Below are 18,118 nucleotides of genomic sequence, written 5' to 3' on the forward strand. Positions count from 1 at the left end.
AGAACACGACCACTTAAGTGTTTTTCATCCCATTAATAAAATATATTGAGAAAAGCAAAATATAAATGTTGGCCTTCTGAAGGACAAGATTTTGTTTACACTTCCTTGAGGGCAAGGATTTAGTTATCAGTATTGTTAATGGTCTCGGCTGATACTAATACAATATTGATTCGAGATTGGCTGTATTGGTTTGAGTCGATCAATATTATCTCTATTTTTCAAAAAATTCGGTTTCAAACCAACTCGATTTAACTGACTGGCTGATTATAAAGGGAAGAAAAGTAGAAAATAGAAAAAAATATTAAAAAAATCCGACCTGCCGGATTCGAACCAGCGACCTAAGGATCATCTGCTTGGGTTTTGCCAACTACAGTCCTCCGCTCTACCAACTGAGCTAAGGTCGGAGACATTATATGATTGAGAAATAGTAATATAAGTAATAAAACATTAAGTCTCCACACTCTGGGACCACGAGAGGGTGTCATACATTTTATATATAGCGGAAGCTCGCACGTCAAGGAGGATAGGGTGAGAGGATGTATGGTGTACACCAACAGAAATTCCACTTGGCCATACTAGTGTAATAGTCTTTTTATTTTTATTTTTTGGTAATACCCACTTCACCTTTGGTTGGATGAGACTAAAATTATGCAGATAGATAGGCCCATGCCTATATTTAATATGTTAAGTTTCAGTTAAAATAGAGTTTATCACGTGATAAATTAGTAAGAGAAAAAGAATGCTAACTAGTCCTGTTCCCTATGCCTTCTCACAGGGTCTCGTGAAACGACCTCTTGCCTCTTGTGTACTCGCTGATGGATACCCATGTGCACTCCCCCATTGAAAGGTGTAGAGAACATGACCACTTAGCGTTCTTCATTTCATTAATAAAATGTATCGAGAAAAGCAAAACGACAGGGATAAGGTTATGATTGTTGTTGTTGTTGTTAAGAAATGCAAAACGGCAGTTGGATATTAAGTAGAGATTTTCCCTTTATTTGGGGGTGGGCTGTGGGGGTTTAAATGTGCTCTCCACATTGAGGTGGGGCCCACATCTTCTACATGTTTGAGATCTCTTTGTTGTTAATCAATGAGGTTTTCTCTACAATAGAGGTCAAACAAAAAGTGCTAGAAGAGATAGCAATAATTTTCAACAACTGGACTCGACAAAGCCATTTCCCAACTAAATAGAGTTGGAGCCACCTACTAAGGATGCAAAAGTTGTAAAATCATAAGTTGCTACCACAAATGACAAAAGTTAACTACATTAAGCTTTGGAAGTATGAATCAATAGAATTCATCTTGGACAGTTTTTTTTAACCCACAGTGAAGAGAGATCATCTTTAAGCCATGACATCTGACATTTGAATTGATCTGGAGAAAGAGGCTCTTCACTTTGTACATTAGGGGACTGGAATTAATGATTAATGATGAAACTCAGCTACTCAATAGTCCATTTATCGGGTTTCATCATAGGGATTGAAGAGATTCTCTCTTTATTCTGAGAGACGAAAAACTTTCTCCATTCATCTTTATATCGAATCTATAATCAAAATAAAAAAAGGTAAAAAAAAAAAAAGAAAAAAGAAAAAAAAAATTAACTTTAAAAGAAATAACCCTTGAAGTTCCAGTCCTCTCTACCAGCTGGACAAGGTGATTTTTAGAGTTGAATTTTGTCTTGAAGCTGCAAAACCTTCCAAATTGGAGCCATTGGAGTCTTTGTGCAGTTGTAAACTTCTCATATTAGTTAAGACTTTGAAACCATAGATTGTTTCAAGAGTTCTATTAGAATGTCTTTAGTCTTCTTTGTGGACTTAACAACCAAGAGAAACTAAAACTAATCATGAAGTTATTGTGACATTACAGTCGAATTAAATTAACACCTCACAGTGCTCCAGTTTTACAGGGTTTCTGATGCCAAGGGTGATGCCAAGGGAGTACTTGAATAGGACAGTTAGGCAGCCTGAAAGTCATTGCTGTCAGGCTAGCAAAACACAGCTTAGAAATGCCCTACCACTTGAGACAAGGATTAGTTATGCTTGAACAGTTGAACAGCACTCTTTACATGACTTTTATGTTTAAGACCACCAGACATGGGGAACTATACTCCCATGTCATACTGATTCTACCAAAGTAGTTCTTGTTTTAGTCCCTCTGCAATCACCTTCCTATTTGTGTGGAAAATAGATTTTCTTTCATGCCGATGTGGCTTTGAATAGGTTGTCACTTTTTTTTGTCACTTTTTTTTTTCCCAATTGCACAAGCGTTACTTTATATATTTCATGAATTGTGCTGTAGGTTTGTCCTGCTTGATTCAGGGATCTCTCCACCTTTCTTATGGTCTGCCCAAAGAAAGTTGTAACAATTGTCTTTCTCTATGTTTTTATGTCTCTTATTCATTGATACATAAAAATTACCTTAAAAAAAAAAAAAAAGAATGGGATAACAATTCCCCTTTCTTACCTCTTCTATAATATATATATTTTTTTGGAGTGTGGGGTGGGAGAGGTGTTATGTATAATAGAGAGAGACCAAAGACATGGCATAGAAAATTATTGATGTGGCAAATCCAAATGTCTATGGTGATCATGTTGGAACGAATGTGCAAACGCAAGAAAGAAATCAAGCAAACAATCATAATTGAAATAAAAAAAATTTATCGTTGTTCGACATGAACGCTTACATCTGCGAGTGGTGCTTTAAGCCATTTAGCATTTAGTGTAAAGTTGTGTTTTCAAATTGTTGCTTTCGTGCTTAGCGGGGCTTTCAAGAATTTCTTTATCCATTATTTTTTCCCTAATATTAGGTTGGGTGATGGATTGTCTCGATAGTGGACGTAATGCACATAGCACCCTTTGGCTTGACCAAACTATATTGGTGCATCAGGTAAACAACTGGTACCTTATTATAATTAGCCATAATAAGCCTTTGATTGATCTATATTGGTGCATCAAGTAGACAACCGACACCATATTATGATTAACCATAATCTGTCAATCTTTTTGCATAGATCCTTACCTTTGTCTTTGCAAGGAACCGTCATGTAACCTACCTCACAAAGTTGGAAAAAGACTTTTTTATTGTTGTTATTGTTGGTCTATAAGCATTATGGAAATTGGACCACAATTTTCTCTACCCTTTACCCTATTCAAAAGTATGGAGCCAAAAGTCTGTGATTTCATTGAGTATCTCCACAATCAACAATACATGCTTCAGTAAAGAAAAATAAAAAAAATAAAAAAAATAAAAAATATTTCAAAGTTGTACAGTTTTAAAAAAATTAATTTATTTCAATTTAATTTGAGTTGCTGGTATACCCTGTGGGAAGACGGAATTTCCATCCTTCCTGTGCCTTCATTTCTTCCTTCCTGTGATTCTCCAAATCTGTCCATCCATTACTCATAGGAATTTGATGAACTGTAACATAAACAGTAGCCTGAATAGGCCTATCTGATTCAACTACCACGCGATTCTCCAACACATTCCGCAAGGCATGTTTAGGGAATGAACCGGAGCCTGAGCCAGTGGTGCTCAAAGTGTACTGAACATGGTTGACGAGGTTTGGGAATAGTAGAACATAATTGAAATCAATCACCCATGAGCTTCCATTCCCTTCCTTCACTGCTCTTGCAACAGTTACCTTCAAATTCATTCCGCTTACATTGTTCTGGTCGATTACAACTTGATCAATGGTCTTAAAAGGCCCTTCTGATTGATCCAATTGGACAATATCCACCCCTCTATTACTTCCTGTGAACATATTATCAACAATGTTGACACCTCTTATTACACCATTAATGGACTTAAACAAAATGAAAACATCACCAAGGAAGTATATATTAGAGATATGTAGTTGAACTGGGTCCTCTGCGACGATGCCGGCATAATCCATGTAACAATTGACAATATGGGTTACTGTCAAACCAGGTAGCCTCAGGCAAATACCTATTCCACCATAATGACTTGCTTTGTTATAGCAATGCACCCTAGTGAGTGTGTTAGCTATACCAGACACCATTATACCAATTCCTGCAGAAAAGATGATGACGTCGGTGACGGCATTATCCTTGCTCATTTTTAGGTTGATCGCAGTGCCGGAGAAGTCCTCTTCGTCACAATCACTATCGGAGGTGATGTGTTGCCCAAGGAAAGAGTTTCTGATGTAGGTGTCACGGCTACCATGGACTAAGATACCATTGGTTGTGAAATGAACAATGTAGCAGTTGTCTATGGTAATTCTAAAGGAGTTGATGACTGAAATGCCACCTCCTCTGAAATTAGAGTCTAGTAGGAGGTCTCTGAGGGTGATATATTCATGGTTGAAGATATAACAGGAGAAGTCCTCGAATTCATCTTCCAGGTCTACCTCTCCATTACTGAAGATGATAGCTCTATCAAATACTGATCTTCTGGAAAAGTATTGGATGCTTTCAGTGATCCCCCATGAATCTGTTTAATAGAAATTAACACAATTAATTGGATTCTTCTAATAGATGCTACAGAAGATAAAATTAAACTAAAATTAAGAGCTTTGTAGGAACCTAGATTTCCACCACAATCGCCTGGCAACTTCAATGGTCTGCTTATCATGTAATAGCCTCATTCAAGGTATAACTGTGCACCACCAAGATTGGGGATCCACTCCATCAGCTCTCCATTATTTGGAGCTTTAAAAGCATCAGAAATAGCCTTGCGAAGTGCTTCAGTGCTATCTGTTTTTCCTGTTGGATCAGCACCATAGGCTGTGGCTCGAAAAATTCGCGAACTTGACACTGTCTGTATAATATCCATTTAAATCAGACAGAACCCACCAACGAAATGAAAACGAAAGAACAAACCAGAACAAAGAATTGCAAGGAAAGAGAATTGGCAATGAACATGAAGATTTCAGCTAAACAACAGAACCAAGATAATTGAAGCCACCAAATAGAGATAAGAAAGATTAAAGAGGAACAAGAGTAAGGCAATCGCTGGTGGGTGGTGGCGAAGGAGAGATCAAATTAAAGAAGCCAAATTACGGCAGAGGATTGAAGCCTCAAGGTCCTGCATTTGACTTATTTAGAAATAATGAGGACTGTTTGGCATCAAACCTACCTTTGGATAATCCCCATAAAAAAAGACATATACTGAAGCTAGCAAATCCCACAATCGTGAAAAACGCCACAGCTTGCTATCATTCTAGCTTTCTCTGGTCTCACTCATTATCTACCTCAATAGAAATTGAGGTGAGTTACAATCAAGCTAGCTAGCAAAGGCCACAGCTTTAATTTCTTGTTATTAAAGTAGATTTCTCCGGTCTCACTTATTATCTACCTCAAATAGAAATTGAAGAGAGTTACAATCAAAGCTAGCAAAGCCCACAAGCATGAAAAAGACCACAGTTTTAATTTTTTATTTTCTAAAAAGTAATCAAAGTAAGAGAAGTTGGGTGGCCTTAAACTTGAAATGTCAAAATTAATGACTTTTCACCATATTTGTTAATTGGATTGGATTTATAAGGCAAAGCTCGAGAGACCAAAAGCATCCTAGCTTATTAATGGAATTTGATTCTCATGTTGAGAGCTGAAAAAAACAGAGGAGTGACATGGGAGAATGGAAAGTAGCTTATTAATGGAATTTGATTTTGGTATACAATTTTTTAATAGATCCTGGGTCTAGAATGCATTTTGAAGTGAGATTCTTCTCAATTTTCTCATGTTCTACTAGACCCATAATCTATTTCCAGAATACATACCAAACAACAGACTTCATTATTTAGTCAAAATAGGTTCGCGTCTTCTCTACAAAAAGGATGGATTGCGCCGGGCTTTATAAAAACCCAACCCTCATAACTTAGCCCAGGCCAGCTCTAAACCCTGACTCAGGGCCTAAAAACCTCAACCAAGGCCCAACCCTAATGGGCTCCGCTCAGCACAGCCTTGATTGGCCCTGCCCATGGTTTGCCATCATGGACCGGGTTACCCTGACTCTGACCCTACAAAATATGAAATAAATAGAAAATAAAGCTATTCATAACAAAGAGGAAATCATCCTAAGAAAGAAAACCGTTTAAAAAACTCAAATTACTTGTCATGAGGAGATCTTAAGAAAGCAAATAATCTAAAGAACATGGTAAACAAAGAGGTGATCATTCTAAGAAAGCAAACAATAAAAAGAACTCAAATTACTTGTCATGATAAACAAAGCAATTATCTTAATAAAGCAAACAATCCGAAGATCTCAAATTACTTGTCATGGTAAACAAAGAGGAGATCAAACTAAGAAAACAAACAATTCAAAGAACTCAAATTACATGTGTAGATGACATTGCATTTAAGCCAATGTTTTCCTCCATCAATGACATCTGCATAAATTCAAAAAATATACGTGTAAGTCAAGATTTTGAGTTGACCATCTCAACCATTCACATTGGAAAAAATTGGCAAAAGATATCCCTATATGTGCTTCATTTATATAGAGGAAAGACTTCAAATAAACAAGAAAGAAAAAATAAAAATGTTAAAGCATTAATTATGTAATGGCATGACACAAAAAGATAGGGTGCATATTATAAGAACAACTAGGAAAAATCATTTTCAGAAATAATTGCACTCAAAGTGTGACAGCAACTTCATATGCGTAGGAAAAATTTAGGGAAAATGGAAATGCCATTCCATGGGACTACTTAGGAGATTGACTAAGTTCAGATTTGTCCTAAAACTTAGAAAGAAAACCTGGAAAGCACCCTGACTTGACAGAGTTTCAAGTACACAGAGAACCAAAAGATGACCATATCAAGTTAATAATTAATAAGTAACATGAGGCAGAGTCAGCTAAATTAGAACAGTAAACTCAACCTGAGTTGACAAGGGGGGAAAAATCAATCGTGCATGCTATAATGAACTCCCAAACCTTTAGCCTCCTAATTACCTGGGGACCAAATCACTTGAGTGCTGCCCAATTCCTGTTAGTTTAAACTAACAGATTTTCAAGGCTCATATTGAAATGGGTTTGGCTTATAAGCACAAAACACAGTTTCAGGAAAATGATATAAGAAAGAGGAAAGCAGTAAGATGATAGAGAATGCATTAAGGAGTAGCTTCACCTTTTATATATCTTTTCCCCCTATCTTTAGATTGTGAATTATGTATGGCATTTAGATTTGTTGCTTCTTATTATTCTTCTTCTTCTTCATTTTTATTTTTTTTAATTTTTTTAATTTTTAAATATATATCTTTCCCCCTATCTTTGTATATGGAGTTGCAGTCCAGATTTTTCTTTCTGAAACTTTAATGCTTGCCTTTGGACACCAGGACAAATTGAATTTATGGGTTTTCTACAAATACAATTGGAACAGCAACCAACATAACCAAAAGATTGTATTGACAAAAATAGTGGTCACTAAACGCTGATTCCAAAGAATGTGTAAGCTCAGATGATGGTCTTCACAAGAATATATCATTTTGTGTCACACCATGCCTTTGAATGCTAATTAGATTTAGAACAAGTTGTGGAACCTAGACTGTCTAACATTGAATCGTTTCGTTATCTGATAGGTACTTCAATGAAGAGGGTATGACTAATACATTCTATCACCTGTGTCTGATGTTGTCTACTTTGTTCTTACAGAAACCTAATACAATTAATAATGCGCAACTAATGCATTTCCCATAAGGCAATTTGTTGATCTTAGGATGTTCTTTCCCATATACCACACAAAAAAGGAAAAAAAAAAAAAAAATTAAAATCATAATATAATATCTCATTATGATGGTGTAACTTGAACTGCTCAGAGCACCGAACCACTTTGTTTCCCTAACCCATCTCCTCAAAAGAAAATCGACACAAAACAAACAGAAACTACAACAAAACAAGAAGAACAACAAATAGAATTTTTATCAAAAGATGATGATCTCTAACCTAAGAAGGGAAAACACAAAAAAATTGAAGACTTTGAAGTTGGTATTAACGGAGAACAACATACCCAAAACTCAGGAAAAAACCAAGCGATTCCGTAAACCCCTTGGGAGAGAAGCACCAAATCAGTTGATGAGAAATGACAAGTGCCCGAGATCACTCAACAAGGAAGGAGCAATGAGCGAAGGAAGTTGGAAGAGATGCCCGTCCAGACTCCAGACTCCAGACTCCAGTCTCCAAATTTGTGCGAAGTTCGGAGATGAGGAGAGCAGATTAGCAGAGTGGCGGTGACTGACTGACTGACTGACTGTGCGATGTTCGACTATTTTGGTCGGTTCGATTCTGAACCAAGCTTGGCCCACTATGAATCCAATTAAATCGGAGAATGATCTCATGACTGGGCTGACCGAAGGACGGATGCCCGGATCATCTTAATCGTGGGATTATTCTTTGATCTCAGGGCTCTATGACCCTATAAAGGGGAGTCGGATCCTTGATTCTTTAGTAAGTTGTAATTTTTTATTCTTTCTCTTTATAGGATTAGTATCTTTTTTTGAAGAAGGATAATCGATCGTGTTCCTTAACTCTTTCCATGGAGAAGCGTACATGGGTATCGACTAGAGAGCATATAGGGGATAGGGGGTCATTCGTGGGATCCTTTGAGCACCAACTGAAAAAAGGGATAAAAAATTATTTTAGCAATGAAGTTTATCACATGATAAATTAATAAAGGGTAAAAGAACACTAATTGGTCTTGTTCCCTAAGCAATCTCATAGGGTACTATGAAATGACCATTTGCCCCTTGTGTGCTCTTTGGTGGATACTGACGTGCGCTTTCCTATTAGAGGGCGTAGGGAACACGATCGATTAACATTCTTCATCCCATAAATAAAATATCCTGAGAAAATTGGAATGGTTGTTGGATATTAGGTAGAGAATTTTTTATCCTTTTTTTTTTTTTTTTTGCCGAGGGGGTGTTTGGGGGAGGAGTGTCAAATCTGTTCTTCATATTGAGGTGAGGTCACATCTTCCACATGTTTGAGATCCTTCATCGTTTAAACAATGAGGTTTTTTCTACAATGAAGGTCAAACAAAAGTGTTAGAAGAGATAGCAATAATAATCATCAAGGATAAAAACTGAAATCAACGAAGTCATTTCTCAACTAAATGGAGTTGAAGCCACCTAATGAGATGCATATGTTATTAAATCATAAGTTTCTACGACAAATAATGAAAGTTATCGGCAAAGATAACATGAATTATTGTGGTAGAGGTACTACACAAAAAGGATATTAGTTTCATACGTAAAAAAATTTGTTACATTAAGTTTTGAAAATATAATTCAATAGAATTCATTTTAGGCATGGTTTCCTTTAACCCACACTGAAGAGAGAACATCTTAAGCTACGGCATTTGACCTTTGGATTAGATTGGGAAAAGTTTTTCTCACTTTATACGGTAGGGGGTTGGAATTAATGATCAAACTCACCTACTCAGTAGTCCAATTATAAGTTCACATCATAGTGGATGAATAAATTCTCTCTATCCTTGAGAGGAGCGGAGAATAATTTTTATATGGAATCTTTAATTAATAAAAAAAAAAAAGCTCCTTTAACTTTGAAAGAAATAGCCCATGAATTTGCAGTCCTCTCAACCAGCTGGACAAGGATATTTTCAGAGTTGAATTTTGTCTTGAAGCTGCAAAACCTTCCAAATAGGAGCCATTGGAGTCTTCGTGAAGTAGTCATTTCTCATATTAATTTAGACTTTGAAACCATAGATTTATTTCAAGAGTTCTAATAGAATGTCATTAGTTTTCTTTGTTAGCTTACCAACCAGTTAAAAGAAACTAATGCTAGTCACAAAGTGATTGTGATATCACAGTCCAATTAAACTAACACCTCCCAGTACTCCAATTTTATAGGGTTTCTGATGCCAAAGGGAGCACTCGAATAGGACAGCTAAGGCAGCCTGAAAGTCATTACTGTCAGGCTAGCAAACACAGCTTAGAAATGCCCAACCACTTAAAGACAAGGATTAGTTATGCTTGAACAGCACTCTTTACATGACTTTATGTTTGAAGACCCCTAGACATTGGAAACTATACTACCATGTCATGCTGATCCCACTAAGCTAATTCTTGTCTTAGTCCCTTTAAGACAAGAGGGAAAACATTTCTCCTTTTTTACCTCTTCTTGATTTTTTTTTTTTTTTTTTGAAAAGGGAGGGTGGGCTATCTATAGTAGAGAGAAACCTAAGACATGTCATAACAAATTGTCGTCATTGCAAAACCAAACATCTATCATGATAATGTTAGAATGGATACACGAACTCAAGAAAGATATCAAGCAAACAATCACAAAGGAAGAAAAAATTTTACTTGGTTTGACATTAATGCCTACAACTATCTAAGAGAACAAAAGATTTTTTTGCTAACTGAGAAAAATACTCTACTTTGCTTCTTTTTTTTTTTTCTAGTAAACAATACTCTACCTTCTTTTTGTCTAGGATTTCCCATAGAGATAATATTGAAGACCCTAAAAATCCTAATCTTCATATAATTACAAGTTTACCCTTGTACATATATATAGCAACCCAGTGCATAAGACTCCCACTATTGTAGAGTCTGGGAGGAGCAAGTGCTCGCAGCCTTACCCCTACACATGTAATAGACCCAAAATTTGATCCAATCTTATGCACGCCAATAATAACTATGTGGACCACTGCAAAATGGAAGACATAAAAATCCAACATATCAGATGTAGTATTTTCTTTTACTTAAACCTCTTTAATTCTAATGACTATTAATAGCTCCAATTTAATTTATAGCCATCATTAGGAATTGAGGACTTGTGCACTGTGCAGCTGATAATAGAAATGTTTCAACCGGAAAACCTTCTAGTTCTTTATATTACAAGCACATTAGCTACTTTTTTTCTACCATGGACCTTGAATGCTGTTGTTCTGAACGTTTGAACTTTGAATACTCATTCTTATTTTAGTTTTCTTCATTCTTTTTCTTCAACAGCATCAGGTGCATGAACCACATTTTCAATCACTTGGTAGGTCAAGATAGGTACCAAGGTCAAATATTATGTCATTAAAAGGGTTTAAAACATGTTTGAAAAATTTACATTCAACATAACCGTTTTGATCTCTATTTGAATGATTAAAAAAAAAAATTAATACATAATGAACCATATGATTGAGTTTGGCTTCAAAATTTGACAGGTGAACCATTCATATTGTTTGCTATCTATAAAATAGTTTGAATTGCAAATCAACTCTTTTCCATTTCCTGTTGATTCCATCTTATTCAGATCAAAATCAGCACTGATCGTTTGATTCCCCCGATTCCAATTTTCATAACCTTGGTCTAGAAGTATTAAGAACATTGAACCTCAATTTTCTCTACCCTTTACCCTATTCACAAGATGTTTAATGGAGTCTGTGATTTCATTAATATATGCTTCAGTAAGCCAAAAATCAACAAAAAAAAAAAAAAAAGAAAGAAAGAAAGAAAGAAAGAAGAAAAGAATCTATTCCAATGTTATACAGTTTTTGAGTATAATTTCTTTCAGTTTAATTTGAATTGTGCTGGTATGACTTGTGGGAAGACAGAATTTCCATCTTCCCTGTGTCTGCATTTCTTCATTCTTGTGGATTCTCCAAATCTGTTCATCCATTACTTATAGGACTTTGATCAACTGTAACATGAACACTAGCCTGTACAGGCCTATCTGATTCAACAACTATGCGGTTCCCTGAAATATTCCTCAAGGCATGGTTAGGGAATGAGCCTGAACCAGGGGTGCTCAAGCTGTACTGAACATGTTTGATGAGATTAGGGAATAGTAGAACATTGTTGAAATCAATAACCCATGAGCTTCCATTCCCTTCTTTCACTGATCTTGCTACAGTTGCCCTTAATTTCATTTGGTTTATGCTGTTCCGGTCGATAACAACTCCATCAATGGTCTTGAAAGGTCCTTTTGATTGATCCAATTGGACTATATCCAACCCTGTACCACTTCCTGAGAACATATTATCAACAATGTTGACACCTTTTATTACACCTTTAATGGACTTCAACAAAATGAAACCATCTCCAAGGAAGAATGTATTAGAGATAAGTAGTTGAACTGGATCCTCTGCGACGATGCCAGTGTAATCCAAGTAACAATTCACAATCCGGGTTTGTGTCAAACCAGGTAGCCTCAGATAAATTCCTGTTCCACCCCAACCAGTTGCTTTGTTATAGCAATGTACCCCAGTGAGTGTGTTAGCCTCACCAGCCACCATTATACCAATTGCTGCAGAAAAGATGACTACATCTGTGACAGCGTTATCATTGCCCACTATGTTGATCGCGGTGCCGGAGAAGCCCTTCTCACCAGGATCACCGCCGGCGGTGATATGTTGCCCTAGGAAAGAGTTTCTAATGTAGGTCTCATGGCCACCTCGGATTAAGATCCCATTGGTTGTGAAATGAGTAATGTAACAATTGTCTATGGAAGTTCTGAGTGAGTTGATAACTGAAATGCCTCCTCCTCTGTAATTAGAGTCAAGTAGGAGGTCTCTGAGGGTGATATATTCATAGGAGTAGGTTGATGAAGATGCTGATAGCTCTATCAAATACTGATCTCCCGGAAAAGTATTGGATGCTTTCAGTGATCCACCATGAATCTGTTCATGGAAATTAACACAATTAACATGTCTCTTCCAAGATGCTTTGCAGAAGCTAAAAATTAATGAAAATGAAATTAAACTAATGAACAGCTTTGTGGGAACCTACCAACAGATTTCCACCACCACTGGCTGGCAATCTCAATGGTCTACTTATCATGTAATAACCTCCTTCAAGGTATACCTCTGCACCACCAAGATTGGTGATCCCCTGCATCAGATCTCCATTATTTGAAGCATTAAAAGCACCAGAAATAGCATTGAGGAGTGCTTCTGTGCTATCTGTTTTTCCTGTTGGATCAGCACCATAGGCTGTTGCTCTATAAATTCGCGAACTTGAAGCTGTCTGCATAATATACATTTAAATCAGAGAGAACCCAACAAAGAAATAAAAAGAAAAGAAAAACCCAGAACCAAAAATTGCAGGGAAAGAGCATTTGCAATGAATTACATGAAGATTTCAGCTAAAGAACAGAACCCAAGAACAAAGATGTTTTTCTATCATAACCCATAAGTTGTAGGTAGAAAACAAGTAGAGATAAGAAAGATTTAAGAAGAACAAGAGTAAGGTAATCACCGGCGGTGGCGAAGGAGAGATCAAAGAAGCCAGATTACGGCGGAGGAGTGAAGCCTTAAGTTCCTGCATTTGATTCATTTGGAAGTAATGAGGATTGTTTGCCAGCAAACCTACCTTCGGATAATCCCCATAAACATGAATTACAATGAAGCTAGCAAAGCCCACAAGCGTGAAAAAGGCCACAGCTTTTCTTGCTATTGTAGCTTTCATTTCTCACTTATTGTCCACCTCAAATAGAAATTGAAGAGAGATACAATCAAGCTAGCAAAGCCCACAAGCATGAAAAAGGCAACAGCTTTGATTTCCTGCTATTGTAGCTTTCTCTTGTCTCACTTCTTATCTTCCTCAAATAGGAATTGAAGAGAAAAGCAGAGAAGCTTTGTGTTTTTATATGAGAGGGGGAGAAGACGAGAGCTGTAGACATGAAAAGAGGAGGGCTTAACAGATTTACTAAGAAATGGACATGTTCTTTCTTATATTAGATCATGCACACATCACATCACCATTCTAAATACCTTCCAAGCTATGAAATCTCCGGTTAAGCAACAACCTCCAAGAAGATTCCTCTTCAATTCTCTCTCTCTCTCTCTCTCTCTCTCTCTCTCTGTCTGTCTGTCTGTCTGTCTGTCTGTCTGTCAGGTTTTCCAAATGGGTTTTCTACATGTGGGGATAATCTAAGCCAACCCATACTTCATTTTCCAACATGGACACATTTTTTAACCTTTGGTACTATGACCCATACTATATGAGGTCATAGTCTTCTATGGATTTCAACTATACCGAAACTTGCGGAAGCACTTCTATTGGCTGAGCTTATATTTTTCCTTGCACTGTATGGACCTTATGTTAAGGGTAAAATAAGCAATAGAAAGATGTAATGAAAAATAAAAGGCGAATAAGAGAGATTTTTGGGTTTTAATTTAGCCGATATTATGTATGCTAGCGGATAGTATCAATGGGGTCACATGATGAGGTATCATACAAGAAAAATATATGATCATTTCAAAAAAGAAAAGAGAGAGATAAACACAATGGGTGCTAGCTTACAGTATGACCGACAACATACTTAACCTTTTCCTTTTAATTTAATAAAACACCCCTCTATGCTTTTCCTCATTCAATTTCTAGCAGAGTTTATCAAATTATTCAATCTAATCTTAAGCTATTAGGTGGAAACACACAACTAATTATATATGAGAACATCCAAGGTCCCCAGAGTTAAGAGTCAGATTACTCTCAACACTCTTCCCTCACATGGTAAACCTTTTGTTTTGTGACGTACATATGGCATGTGCGACCCTTCTTCGGAATGGTTGTGTACAGATGGATTTGGTGCTTCAATATCTCATCGAAGTATCCAACTCAAACACTTATGTTACTGGGTGAGGAGGCTCAACTAGTACATGATGACATACAAGGTCAAAAGGTGAAAAAAAAAAAAAAAAAGGAATATTTTTCTCAATAAGCTGGTATTTTGCCTAGAAAATCTAAGGTGCTGCCCCTTTCAATAGTAGTATTTGTTTGACAAAGCTAGCAAGATCACACCTAACTCAAACGGCTAAAGATAATAAACCAATAAGCTCTTGATGTGATGGTTTGTTCAACACAAGGAATTACTTGTTTTCCTAACTCGAAATTTTCTCTAAGGTACAGTAGTTTTTCCTTTTGACTCTGAGGACGAGAAGGACAAGAAAAAGTTGCCAAGAACTTCTTTTCTTTGAAAGCAATCCATTGTGATGGAACTGGAAAGCCTTGCTTGGACTAAAGTCCTCATAGCCTCCATTAATCAACTATGCAACTATTTAGCTATCATTTAGCATCAAAGACTTACTAATTAAAAGCATTAAATGTAAATTTTCAAGTTAAACATGTATATTATTATTATTATTATTTTTTCAATACAAAATGTGAGATATGAGGCAACTGTTGGGACTTGGTTAATATGCATTAGAATAGAGTAATTATTTATAGGAATTCATATCGGGCTACTCACATCTGATGTAAGATCATTGCTTTTACGTGAACCCTAATAAAAATGATTGTTGGGGTAGAAAGATTTTAGATTGATAGGAGAACTTAAAAATGAAAAACGTGGTAAACCAGTGGTGGGCCCAAGCTTGTTTCCGATTTGAACTTTCGTCTGAACAAAACAAACAAGGCTCTTAAAGGGTCGGAGATGCTTCATATTTTGTGACAAAGTAAGCAGTTACCCACTTCTTACATTATGACCCCAACAGCAACAAGTTTGACATAATGTAAAGGGTACTTTCCTTAACTAATATTGTTATTTCATTTGGTAAGGCATAATATAAAATGGAGTATATTATCTTCTTTTTTTTATCCTTCGTAAAAAGTAAGAGATAGAATCAATAAATATTTCTTTTTCGATTCATCCCTGGCGTAAAATATTTCATCTATTTTTTCTACCCAATCCATAAGGATTCAAGCCCACCTAATAATCAATCAGATCAATTGGATTCACAGTTCATATCGGTGGTATGGGTAGGGAAAAATGGTCCAAAAAACCCCTATCGATATTTTGAAGGACAAAACAATTCAATCTGGCTTAATATGATCGATCCATATATCGATATCTATATTAATATTGATGGCAACCAATACCATGCAGTAAACCCTAGTCACTGGGGATTGCTTCCATTGAGATGCCTTGTGTGATAAATGGGGCCATTATGGAGCATAACTTGTTAATAATGAAAGATGGGTAGAGTGGAGTAATTGTTGGGAGGTTGTGATGAGAAGGGAAAGTAATTTACGCCTTTTGAACTTGTTGGTTTTCTATTGCTTCTAATACTCTTCTACTGTTGAAGTTAAGGAAAGAACACATCTTGCTTGTCATTGAAAGCAACTCATGCTTGCCCTTCCCTTCTGGATAAACTTCCAATTCCAGTCCACACTGCTGTAGGGCCTGCGCCCCAATTATTGGGGTCAGTACACAATATTGGTGCATTATATATGACCAGACGGCAGACTGGAAAAGGGCTCCCGAGTCACATTTGCTTTTTCCACCCTCTCCTGGTTTAAGTAGTGGTTCTCATAAAAACTTGGAATCAAACTGGAAACTGTAAGCGTGGTTAACTCCTGTCAAACCCGGTTTGAGAAGCTGGTCTGGTTTGGTTTGAAAACTATGTTTCTGCCTCACAAATTAGGGGTGTCAATTCTAGTCTGTACCGACAGGATTGAACAGAAAAACTTGATATCTACCTAGCTTGTTTATTAAATGTTGTCAAGTTTATCTCGAATTTTTGATCTGTTTTGAAGAACGACCTGTTCCAACATATTTTGGTGATGAACCGATGGATCGATCCGACTTGAAGGAATATATGATGTTCTATCATCTAGTTGAGCAAGTATCAAAATTTGGAGGGTTTTTCGTGTTAGGTTTTTGGGCTAGTTTTTTTTTACCACAATTTCGATGCTCTTGAGAGAGATCTATATTGTAATTTTTCTTCAATCATAGTTAGACATCTTCTTCTATGCCCGAGGATGTAGCACACCACATTGGTGTGTGAACCTTGTTAAATTTGTGTCTTGTGCGAATCTGTGTTTCAATTTTTCTTTGTATTTATTGGTGTTTGCTCTAACTAATGTATTGGGCTCAAACCCTGCTTGATTAACATTCAGTTGTTCCTGGTGCAAGGGTGTTCAATTAGGACTGATCAATTAATAGCCCAACATGTTTGAAGCCAGTTTACTAAAACTGACACGTTTAAAACCCATTCAAAGATAAATTTTGCAATAGTCCATTTAAAGCCTGTCTAAGGCTCATCTAGTCCGATTATTGATAGTTCGATTAAAGATCGATACCCAATTGACCATTTATAAATGAGATCATGCCTAATGTATGAGGACCAATTACTTAAACAGACTAGTCACAATACGTAAGATACTAAAGTGAGGAAACCTTGTTAGGTCTGATCGAAACCGACCTGGCCCAACCGAACCGTTTGATACCCCTACCCAAAGTAACCATATTTTTGCACTCTAGTCTTCTTGTATGAGTTCCATCACACTACTTTCTCATAAGGAAAGTGACAGGAAAGTGTTGTGAGTAGTTGAGATAGTATACAACTCTTGGGACTTGACCGTTGCTCACAAATACAGTGCATTGGGGCTTCTGTGGCTTTCGTTGCTGTGTGATTAGTCATTGCTTGGACTTGTGTGAGATCCGTGCATGGCCCAACCTTGGCGGAGGTTTCATTGCTTGTGGCGCGCACGCATGACCGGCCGACCGTCATGCGTCCAATGCGTCATGGGTTGCTGACAAATGACATTAGAGTGATGATAGACGTGTTTGTCTTTTTCTCTTCATCTCGAAGAAAAAATGATATTGATGTATCATAGTTGATCATATGATTGTCCTTTAAAATTTTCATATTAAGAAATGCACCGATTGTACAATTCCCTGCATATGATCTATTCTCTATAAATGAGCGCAAATACTTAAAACAATCACCTCTCCATCATCAATTTTCATCACTTCAATATCTATCTTAACATAACTAAAGTTACACACTATATATTCTGTCTTCGTTCTACTTGTCTTAAAACCTTTCGATTTCAAGGTTGATCTCCATAACTCCAACTTAATGTTAACCTTGGCTTTTTTCTCATCTAGCAAAATAATATTGTCAGTGAAAGACATACAATGAATCTCATTTTGAATGTCTTTGGTTAATTCATCCTTGATAAGAGTAAACAAATAGAGAATAAAAGTTGATCTTTGATGTAATCCAATTGTAATAGTGAATTCATTACCTTGACCATCCACAGTTCTTACACTAGTCACCATACCATTAAACATATCTTTAAGGGTAAACCTCATATTATTTCAACACCAATATGATTTCTCCATTCCTGCTTATAATGTTATTTGGATTTTTTTTTTTATAACCATTGAAAAACCAAAGTGAAGAGCCCTACAAATGGCAGTTCACACA

The 18,118-nt window shown here is 36.5% G+C and overlaps 2 protein-coding genes and 1 non-coding gene across 4 annotated transcripts; all 3 read right to left on the reverse strand.

Annotated features, from left to right (window-relative positions):
• Window positions 1–310: 310 nt before the first annotated feature.
• On the reverse strand, window positions 311–404 carry TRNAY-GUA. The gene is made up of 2 exons: window positions 368–404; window positions 311–346 (listed from the first exon to the last, which is right to left on the reverse strand). It is a non-coding gene; the product is annotated as a tRNA-Tyr (tRNA).
• A 2,812-nt stretch (window positions 405–3,216) lies between these two features.
• LOC122093358 (polygalacturonase QRT3-like) lies at window positions 3,217–8,328 on the reverse strand. Of its 2 annotated transcripts, XM_042663680.1 has the most exons (4): window positions 7,964–8,328; window positions 6,293–6,343; window positions 4,542–4,776; window positions 3,217–4,449 (listed from the first exon to the last, which is right to left on the reverse strand). In XM_042663680.1, the coding sequence occupies exons 3-4, from the start codon at window positions 4,588–4,590 to the stop codon at window positions 3,296–3,298; spliced, it is 1,203 nt and encodes a 400-aa protein (XP_042519614.1). In that variant the 5' UTR covers window positions 4,591–4,776; window positions 6,293–6,343; window positions 7,964–8,328; the 3' UTR covers window positions 3,217–3,295. The 2 variants fall into 2 exon arrangements, with proteins under 2 accessions (XP_042519614.1, XP_042519615.1); XM_042663681.1 differs by lacking the exon at window positions 6,293–6,343.
• Window positions 8,329–11,421: 3,093 nt separating this feature from the next.
• Window positions 11,422–13,655, reverse strand: LOC122094310 (polygalacturonase QRT3-like). The gene is made up of 3 exons (XM_042665076.1): window positions 13,161–13,655; window positions 12,693–12,929; window positions 11,422–12,583 (listed from the first exon to the last, which is right to left on the reverse strand). The coding sequence occupies exons 1-3, from the start codon at window positions 13,368–13,370 to the stop codon at window positions 11,576–11,578; spliced, it is 1,455 nt and encodes a 484-aa protein (XP_042521010.1). The 5' UTR covers window positions 13,371–13,655; the 3' UTR covers window positions 11,422–11,575.
• Between the last annotated feature and the right edge of the window lie 4,463 nt (window positions 13,656–18,118).

This window comes from Macadamia integrifolia, chromosome 11 (assembly GCF_013358625.1).
Source record: "Macadamia integrifolia cultivar HAES 741 chromosome 11, SCU_Mint_v3, whole genome shotgun sequence".
NCBI lineage: Eukaryota > Viridiplantae > Streptophyta > Magnoliopsida > Proteales > Proteaceae > Macadamia > Macadamia integrifolia.